The following is a 9,725-nucleotide window of genomic DNA, read 5'->3' on the forward strand; positions in this document are numbered from 1 at the left end:
TCACACTCACATTCACACCTACGGACAATTTAGAGTCATCAATTAACCTCAGCATGTTTTTGGACTGTGGGAGGAAGCCGGAGTACCCGGAGAAAACCCACGCATGCACAGGGAGAACATGCAAACTCCATGCAGAAAGATCCCAGGCCGGGATTTGAACCGGGGATCTTCTTGCTGCAAGGCCAAAGTGCTAACCACTACACCGCTGTGCAGCCTTCATCCTGTTGTAGTTTTGCTAAATTCTGAACAAGATGTTCAACATGAACTCATCCTATAACATAATTATCAGCATCTGATGATTTATGGGCTGTAAGCTTTGCAGTGGATCTGACAATGTAAGGTTAGACCTGAGGGTGGCACTAGAGCTCATGGAGTCATTAAACTGCAAAGAAGCATCGCTCTGATGTGGAGTTTAGAGATCTATCTGAGGACTGAATTCAAAAGAAAGACACTAAGTACCAAAGAGTTGACTCACAGTTTGTTTAATGATGAAACAAAAAAGACAAAAAATTCAAATAAATTATAGAAAGTTGGCAACAACAGGGACCAAGCTGATGAAAACTGTTTTCAGTCTGTTAATAACTTAACTTCAGTATCTCACAGCTCAGCAAGATTTTAGGAAAATAAACAAAACTCGAATCAGTGTTGTCTTTGGCTTTCATCTGAATCTTCTCAGCTCCAGAGTTGGGCTGTGGAATAAAGGAGTTTAATTCACTGTGCAAACATCTCCGTTCTCCTCATTAATAACAACTCTAAGGACCTCGTTTGGCTCCAGGATGAACTCCTTTCTTTACACTTCAGTGGACCATATTAATAACTGAGTCATGTTTTCCCATAATGATAGAAAACAATAAAAAACACATTTATGAATGAAGATGGATGAAGTTGGACTTAGTGGTATTGTTGCATAGTGTTCTCAGCTCGTTCCAATGTGGAAAAGAGTCTCCCTAAAACAAAGCCCGTGCTTTGTCACAAACATAATACTTGTCCTTGCTGGGAAAGTGCTAATCGGATGTTTTTCCTGCACGAAGCAGGTTGTCAAAGTGTTTGAGCGTCTCTAGAGGCTGGCAGCTTATGAGCAGCCACATTCCTCTACGATCATGTTCTGGATGTCCTTCTTGATGATCTTCTGCTCCTCGTTGTAGTAGAGCATGGACATGGCTCGCAGCCTCGTCGGCACGCAGCATGACTTGATGTTTTGGAACGGGCTGTAGCCTCTCATGCGGTAATGATTGATGACGGTAGAGTGGAAGGACAGAGAGGAGCTGCCGATGCTCGCCATGTGATTCGGACAGTCGCCCTCGCAGTAGTTGGCATGGTAACCAGACGGCGCAATTATCCAGTCGCCCCAGCCGATGTCTTTAAAGTTCACGTAAAACTGCCGTTTGCAACAGATGTGGATTTTCCCGTCACACTCCAGACCTCGTTTGACTCTCCGCTGAGCCTCCTCTTGAGCTCGTAGCACCACCATGAGGAACGGCCGGTGAGACTGATCTCGTCCTGTGATCATTTCGCTGTCGGCCGGCATCAGGACGGGTGAAGCTCCGGCTTCGGCGCACAGCGGACAGGAAACCCGCAGGCTGAGCGAGCTGCCGCCGTTGTCCACCAGACTCTGAACACTGCGAGGAACTGCGAGGGTGTGCCAGCCACTACGACGGGTGTCCACCATCTTCTCTGAAACACACTCTTCTTCTTCGTTCCCGTCCCGACGATGATGAAGCTGCAGCAGCCGCAGCATCACTTTGCCTTTCACTCTGTTAACCTTCAACATCTTCAGGAAGATCCAAACGTTGGCCTGTTCCACCACAGAGGAGCCTCCCTCCTTCGAAATGTCAAAAGTCATCGTGTTTGGGGAGCCTCCTGCAGAAGAGAACAGCTGGCATGTTAGCATCAGTTCAGTCCTTCAGCAGCATCATTGCTGTCAATGCGACTCAGTTAAAAACAGATTTCATCTAAAAGAATGTCTCTACTGGACTGACCGCAGAAAGCTTCACTGTTTTCATTTACTACAGACAAGAAGAATCATTTTGCTTCTGAGCTTAGTCTCACATCTTTCAGTGTCTACAAAAATCTGCAGCTGGAGAACATGAAGTTCAGACTTTAAGGATGACTGACAAATGATCACGTTCTGCTGGACGCTTTGGTGCAAAGACTGTTTCAGAACAACCACAGCTTGAGGAACACAACAAAAAACCCAAAGTGTCGTTCCGGTACCAGAGCCCAGTGGGTTGCAGTGGAACCGGAGCAGCAGCTGGTTCTAATGTTGTGGCTGATCGTGTATATCTCTGTTCTGAAACTTTCAGCTGAGGAATAACTTCATAAAATCATGAGAAAGTGTTGAATAAATGTTGGAGAGTTGGTGGAAAGTGGATCATTCTTTTTTATCTCTGAGTGAACAGCAGTAATTAGCAGTAAAAACGGTGACTGTGCTGCCCTCCTTCTGGTTTTGTCCTCCTGTCGTATGAATGAATGAACACAGTAAATGTCCTTAACAATGAAAGCATGAATGGAGCATCTGCCTCTAAATATACTCAAGTTGAAGAGAGACACTAAAAAAGCTCCGGCCTGATTTCAGGGAATGTTGTTAACAAGGCTGTCAGTATCGTCCTGCCCTCCAAAGAGACGCCGTCCTCTTTGTCTGCTGCTGCAGAATAATTACTGAGGCCCAGATCTGTCTGAAAGAGGAGATTATTTACGAGCTGAGACCGCTCGGTATGTCCCCCCGTTAGTGCCCACTAATTTGGATTGGCTTTGAGGGGCCTTTCTAATGACAGTTCCTCTGAAAAAGGAACTATTTATAGCACAAAGCCATTATGCACATTTATGTAAGCTAACAAGTAATTGGACAATATGATTGGTCACGAATGGGTTCACGTTTAGAGAAACAGACCAAGCAGAAACTTTGAACACTTTGAGATCATCATCATATGAAGTGACTGAATGTGCTCGTTAGCATCAGTTGAACCTCTGTTGGAGAGAAGAGGCTTTAACCTTCTTTCTGTCTCTAATTAAACTGCTATTGTCCTGATGTCTGACTCTAAATCCTATTTTATTACAATCATTCTCTTGTTTTAGACGCAGCAGCTGAAGTGTCAGTGAAAACACCAGAAACATGAGTTAAAAAATGATTTCTGACTTTTCTCTGGTTCTCTGATCAGCTGGAATTAATCTCCTGTCTCTGACGACAGAAGAGAATGTGAGGCTTTCAATAGTTTTGCTGCTGTACAGACTCAGCTGCATCCAGAATCAAGGTAAACTTCTGTCACGTTGTCTGACTTCAGTTTGATGCCATGAAGGCTGATTACCTCCATCAGAACCTCAGGATATTTCCTGTCCCGCTGGCTCTACACTGACAAATGAACTTTAGCTATCAGAGAATGATGAATGAAAAGTAGAGCTCAGCTTCATGTTGCTGTCAGACCTGCTGCAACTCTGCATGAAAAAAATTATTTTACTTCATCTGTGCTTCACCTTCAGGTTTGCAGAGTGAGACCATGTAAAGTGAAAAACAATTTAAAAAACGGGACTTCTCACTCAGACGGACTCAGTTGAATCAATAGAATCTGTCTGTGTTGCTGAAATATGTCAACAAACTTTGAACTTTTCAGACCTTCTGAATGAGCTGATAAGAGAAAAACACACACACAGACTGACAGTAGAGTCTGGATCTCCTGACGTCAGGAACCTCTACGTCCAGCAGGTGTCCAGCACAGAAAGCTCTTATTTCAGACTGCATGTAAACGCCTCATTCATGTGGCCGAGGTTTTTTCTTGCACGCCTCCCCACAGGAGTTGGTTTAACCAATCAGACAGCTTGATGCTGACATCTGAACGGGGTTACCACGACTCAGCAACCTGCAGTTACCCATAAGGCCTTGGTGTGGAGTCACACAGATGTTGGCACAAACCTGAGAACTTTAGGATTAATGACCGGACATGTGCTCGTCAAACGGACTCACCTGACTCTCCAAAGGTGATGATTTCAGACGGCGGTTCAGGTGGCGTGGAGTCCTTGGAGTCCCGGCTCTCCTCCTGGATCTCCACACTGCCATCTTCGGCCACTCGGCCCACGTGCAGCTTCTTGATGGCGTTTAGCAGTGCAGCGCGAGGCACCGGATGAGTCAGGTTGGGCCGGGCACTCAGGTGCAGCATGTTGAGAATGTGGCGTTTTACGGCCTCCACCATGTCGCTCTGACCTCCGGATGAAGACGAGTTCTTCCTCATTTGAGACAGAGAGCAGGATGGACAGTCAGAGGATGGCGCCCCCTCCTGGAGCCGGGACACCACGTCCACCTTCACCGCTGGAGAGATGGTTGGAGAGGCATCGACCAGAAGGCAGACGGCCACAGAGAAGAACACAGCTACCGGAGAGCACATAGCTAGAGACTGATGATCAGACAGTAGAAACACTGAGCAAATCAACAGGTCAGGACTTCAGATCAATAGATCAGAACTTCAGATCAACAGGTCAGAACTTCAGATCAATAGATCAGAACTTCAGATCAACAGGTCAGAACTTCAGATCTTGATAACTGCAGGAAAGTCAGTGGACTCTAATGTAGCAGTGAGGAGACAACAGAAAGTCCAATAGCCAGCAGTGAACTTCTGCTGGAGAGAAGGTCTTTGAATCTTGTCCTGATGGTTCGGTTGTCTGGTTCCCAGTGTGGTCCTCTGGTCCTGATGGTCTGAGCTGAGCGAACACTGTGCAGGGTCATTCTACTCTCCCTGTGTGCTGTGTTACTGTAATTATACCTCTCTGGCCGTTTAATCCCTCCCTCCGTCCACAGAGGTATTTCCCTGTGAGTCACTCACTCTGACAGAGAATAAAGTCTCAGAATATCTCAGGACTGTTTGTGGTGTTTCCTCCTGAATGAACGTCACGACAGAAGAGGAGGAGGAAGGAGGGAAGAGGAGGAAGAGTGTGTCCCTGATTCATTCATACCACACACACACACACACACACACACACACACACACACACACACACACACACAGATGAATCACGTCATCGTCACCTCACGTGGAGGAGAGACTCCGTCGGTGTGAAATTTTTAGACTGAGAAAAGAGTTTGTTGTTATAAGCAGAGTTCTGCACATAGCAGATGGAGCACGCTCTGAACAGACCGTCTCTCTCACACACGGTGGCTTCAGCACGCCCTCTGCTGGTGGGAGTTGGGAGCTGCAACATCCTCCTCACCTGGGACGAGTCCACTGATTCACCTCACATTCACACCTACGGGCAATTTAGAGTAACCAATTAACCTCAGCATATTTTTGGACTGTGGGAGGAAGCCGGAGTACCCGGAGAAAACCCACGCATGCACAGGGAGAACATGCAAACTCCATGCAGAAAGATCCCAGGCCCAGGCCGGGATTTGAACCGGGGATCTTCTTGCTGCAAGGTGAAAGTGCTAACCTGCGGTTCCTCTCGTACTGAGCAGGATTACTATTGCAACAACACGTCATCAGTAGGGTAAAACTAACCTGTCTCACGACGGTCAAAACACGGCTCACGTTCCCCAGTCTTAATTACTTTGAACATGCTGTCCTGAGACAGTATTATTAGGAAACACTGCATCAATGTCTGTTATGCAGACGACACCTGGTTCTATTTATCTGTGGAACCGGATGGAACCAGTCACTTGGTGGAACTCCAGCATGTCTGAAGGACATGAAGGTCTGGATGACCTGGAACCTTCTTCACTGAAATCCAGACAAACTGAGGTTGTTGTATTTGAAACTCTCCATCTTACCAGGTAGTTCCTCTAGATGGCGCTGCCTCCAGTTCTCCTGTAGAGAACCTTGGAGTTCTCTCTGACCAGGATCTGTCCTACAACATCTAAACCAGTCTGTAGGACGGCTATCCATCATCTAATGTAAAATCAGGAAAATGTGGAACATCTCAGTGATGCTGAGGAACTAGTCCAGGCATTTAGAACTTCTAGGCTGGACTACTGTAGTTCCTGATGATCAGGAGGTCCCAGTAATCCTCCTAGAAACCTCCAGCCAGAGTTCTGACAGGAACCAGGAACAGAAATCCAAGTTCTCCTGTCAGCTTCTCTTCATGGCTCCCTGTAAAATCCAAGATATAATCTGAAATACTTCTTCTAAACTCTTAATGAGTGGCTCCATCGTATCTTAAATGCCTGATTGTTCCAGATCATCCTATCAGAACTCGTCCCTCTCAGACTGCAGCTTTATACTGTTGGTTCCAGAGGTTTCAGAAGTAGAACCTTTAGTTATCAGCTCCTCTGTGGTGGAACCAGCTCCCAGTTTGGGTTCTGGAGGCAGATGGCCTCTCCACTCTAAGATCAGGACTAGAATGTTCCTCTGAGCTGATAGTTAGAACTGCTCAGGATCAGCTGATCTGTCCCTCAGTTCTGCTGCTGTAGATTCCCATGATGCACTGGGCTCCTCTCCATACAGGTAGATCTCACCTTTACACCCACTAACTCTGTTCTCTGGATCAATGCTGCCAGCCTTTCTGTTTAGGAGACCAGTAGAAACAGAGTCCAGGTCTGGCAGAGGGCGTCCCAGAATCCCCTGAGCTCTTTACCACCCTGGACAAGTCCTTCAGCTGCCAGACCAGACCACCATACCGAGACAGAGAAAGCTCTCTACGGTGGTTCTGTAGAAGTTTGTCAGCAGCTGAGAATAGAGTCCAGCCCTTCTGAGCCTCCTGAGGGAATAAAGACTTTCTAGACTTTCTCCACCAGGTGAGAGGTGTTCAGGGTCCATGAGAGGTCAGAGGTGAACTTAATGTTTTCAACTTTCTCTGCCTCCTCCTGTGTATGAAGAGAGGAGCATGGGCCATCCTCCTGGATCTCATGAAGTCCACAATGACCTCTTTGGTTATCCTGGTGTTCAGGACCAGGTTGTTGTCTGAACTCCACTCGGTCATGTCTTCATTTCTTCCTGCAGTGTTTCCATATCAGTGGATGATGAAGATGTTGGAGCGTCTTCAGTTTCACTGCAGCTTGTCTCTATCACATCTTTTTCTGTATTATTCATCTAAAATCTACGTAAACCTACTCACAGTTCTGCATCTGAGAACACAGTCAAAACAATATAAAGATGAGAAGAAAAACATTTTGATCCCTCAGCTGGGAAATTCAAACATTGCAACAGAAAGATGAGAAGAAATACATCCCATCCATCCTCTATCCACCACTTTATCCTCACTAGGGTCATGGGGGGTGCTGGAGTCTATCCCAGCTGACTCTGGTGAAGGCAGGGGACACCCTGGACAGGTCACCAGTCTGTCACAGGGCTACATATACAGACACACAATCACACTCACATTCACACCTACGGACAATTTAGAGTAACCAATTAACCTCAGCATGTTTTTGGACTGTGGGAGGAAGCCGGAGTACCCGGAGAAAACCCACGCATGCACAGGGAGAACATGCAAACTCCATGCAGAAAGATCCCAGGCCGGGATTTGAACCGGGGATCTTCTTGCTGCAAGGCCAAAGTGCTAACCACTACTCCACTGTGCAGCTCAGAAGAAATACAAATTCCAATAAAAATATAAAAGATATAAGAAAATGTGGACACGTTCCAAGTGTAACACTAGGTCCATTAATGATCATGACACGACCGATGGACCGCAGAACATGTTCAGAGTTATAAACTATAGTATAGTTAATGCTACTGTTCTTTAGAACTCATCAGGAGAACAGTGTTACGTGATGTTATTGTTACTTATCAGATGAAAGAAGACTTTTCAGAGCTGATTGACAGGAAACTGTTCTCAAGGCTAAACTCAGCTGTTCTTGGGGCTAAACTCAGCTGTTCTTGGGGCTAAACTCAGCTGTTCTTGGGGCTAAATGCAGCTGTTCTTGGGGCTAAATGCAGCTGTTCTTGGGGCTAAATGCAGCTGTTCTTGGGGCTAAACTCAGCTGTTCTTGGGGCTAAACTCAGCTGTTCTTGGGGCTAAACTCAGCTGTTCTTGGGGCTAACCTCAGCTGTTTTTGGGGCTAACCTCAGCTGTTTTTGGGGCTAACCTCAGCTGTTCTTGGGGCTAAACTCAGTTGTTCTGAGAGGTGGCGATCGATGTGTAGAAGCAGAAATGTGAAGGAGGCAGCCGGCAGCTTATCTGAGTCCAGCAGAGGTGAAGTTGAGGAGCTGTTCTGATGTCAGAAGTGTTTCCAGAGGACAAACAGAACCTTGATCGAAGGACTGAAACTTGGCCTGGATTAGCTGACTGATGTGTGCTGCTGAATGACACTGGTGCTGACTGGAGACAGGTGAACATAGGTGTCTTTACACCTGCTGATTAGACCACGCCCACAGAGAGGGAGGAGAGACAGAGTCTCATTTAGCATTAGCTTGTGGTTAGCTTTAGCTTCAATTTGGTGCCATATTCACATCTGTTCCTGTAAATTCCAGAATAGAGGTTAAAACATTCCTCTGTGATGAAGGTAGTTAGTGATGCTGCTACTGGGAGACTTCCCATGATGCACTGGGCTCCTCTCCGTACGTTTATTTGCCACCACTGCTTGTGACTTTATTCTCTGAGATGTCTTGAATGAAACTCCACTGTTCTGACATTTGAAGCTCTGCTGCCCTCTGCTGGATGGTTCTGGACACTGAACTGACCAGTTCTGCTGCTCAGATTCATAGTCATCACATTTTTACACATCTGGTGGTCTGAGCTGTGAAAGCGTTGTTCATAAACTTGAACTCACAATATGCCGCCCATATTTTGGAAAATATTCATTCAGTTTTACTGTATTTTAACCAATTTTCTGCATACTTTTAGTAAGATTATGAACAGAATCAGAGGCAGAATGTCATCTTTGTTCTGTGAATCACAGGTTAGTAACAAATCTTAGAAAGACTGCCATCAATGATAAGTCAGTGTAATGGATAATTTGATGAAATAAATCTGTGACAATTCATCATCGGGGTTTTTTCACACTGATGGAGAACTGAGGTGGAGTCCTGAAGGTTTCCTCTTGATCAGCTGCTGGTTGGTTTGGTTCTGTGTGAAGAACCACAGACTTTAAATACAGTCGTGGTCAAAAGTTTACATATACTTGTAAAGAACATAATGTCATGGCTCTCTTGAGTTTCCAGTTATTTCTACAACTCTGATTTTTCTCTGATAGAGTGATTGGAACAGATACTTCTTTGTCACAAAAAACATTCATGAAGTTTGGTTCTTTTATGACTTTATTAGGGGTTAACAGAAAAAGTGACCAAATCTGCTGGGTCAAAAATACACATACAGCAGTGGTGTAGTCTACGTGATACGCAGGTTCAGGTATACTCGCTAGGAAAGGTCCCGAATTTTCATATAACCACTTAAAAATGCGCAAACATATGTATCAGTAAGTTTTTTGACATAATGTTCACTTTCCCGTTCATAAATTCATCTTCTCTGTGGGGTCATTCCAGGTGAAATGACCAGATATTCCTTGGGGGTGTTGCTGCACCATTTTCAAATTAGTCCTAAATTTGCATGCCATTAGATAGTCACAAAAGCACTTTCTATGCTAAATTGTAGGCCTGTAGCTCAAATAGTTTCTGAGTTGTGGGGGTCTGAAATTTTCAGAATTTGGGCTATAAAAAGCCTCGCCAGCGTTTTTTGCATCTTTAAGTGGTTATTTCTCAGCCTCTAGACATACCAGAGAGCTGTGAGTTGGTAAACAAGGCCTCTGCATGTAGCTAGTGCCCCACAAACATCCCCAGGTGTTTCCCTACATTCTGCAGGCCATG

The 9,725-nt window shown here is 45.6% G+C and overlaps 1 protein-coding gene across 1 annotated transcript; it reads right to left on the reverse strand.

Moving 5' to 3' along the window:
- Positions 1–466: 466 nt before the first annotated feature.
- Positions 467–4,807, reverse strand: inhbab (inhibin subunit beta Ab). Its single transcript, XM_022218945.2, has 2 exons — positions 3,959–4,807; positions 467–1,860 (listed from the first exon to the last, which is right to left on the reverse strand). Exons 1-2 carry the CDS (start codon positions 4,374–4,376, stop codon positions 1,073–1,075), a joined length of 1,206 nt encoding a protein of 401 aa, XP_022074637.1. The 5' UTR covers positions 4,377–4,807; the 3' UTR covers positions 467–1,072.
- Positions 4,808–9,725: the final 4,918 nt, after the last annotated feature.

The sequence above is a fragment of the Acanthochromis polyacanthus genome, chromosome 9 (assembly GCF_021347895.1).
Source record: "Acanthochromis polyacanthus isolate Apoly-LR-REF ecotype Palm Island chromosome 9, KAUST_Apoly_ChrSc, whole genome shotgun sequence".
Taxonomy (NCBI): Eukaryota; Metazoa; Chordata; class Actinopteri; family Pomacentridae; genus Acanthochromis; species Acanthochromis polyacanthus.

Excerpts from the sequence above, each read along its gene's own strand:
- inhbab (XM_022218945.2), bottom strand. The coding sequence starts at position 4,376 with ATGTGCTCTCCGGTAGCTGTGTTCTTCTCTGTGGCCGTCTGCCTTCTG. Across the intron at positions 1,861-3,958 it reads CATCACCTTTGGAGAGTCAG|GAGGCTCCCCAAACACGATG; the intron begins GTGAGTCCGTTT and ends TCTCTTCTGCAG.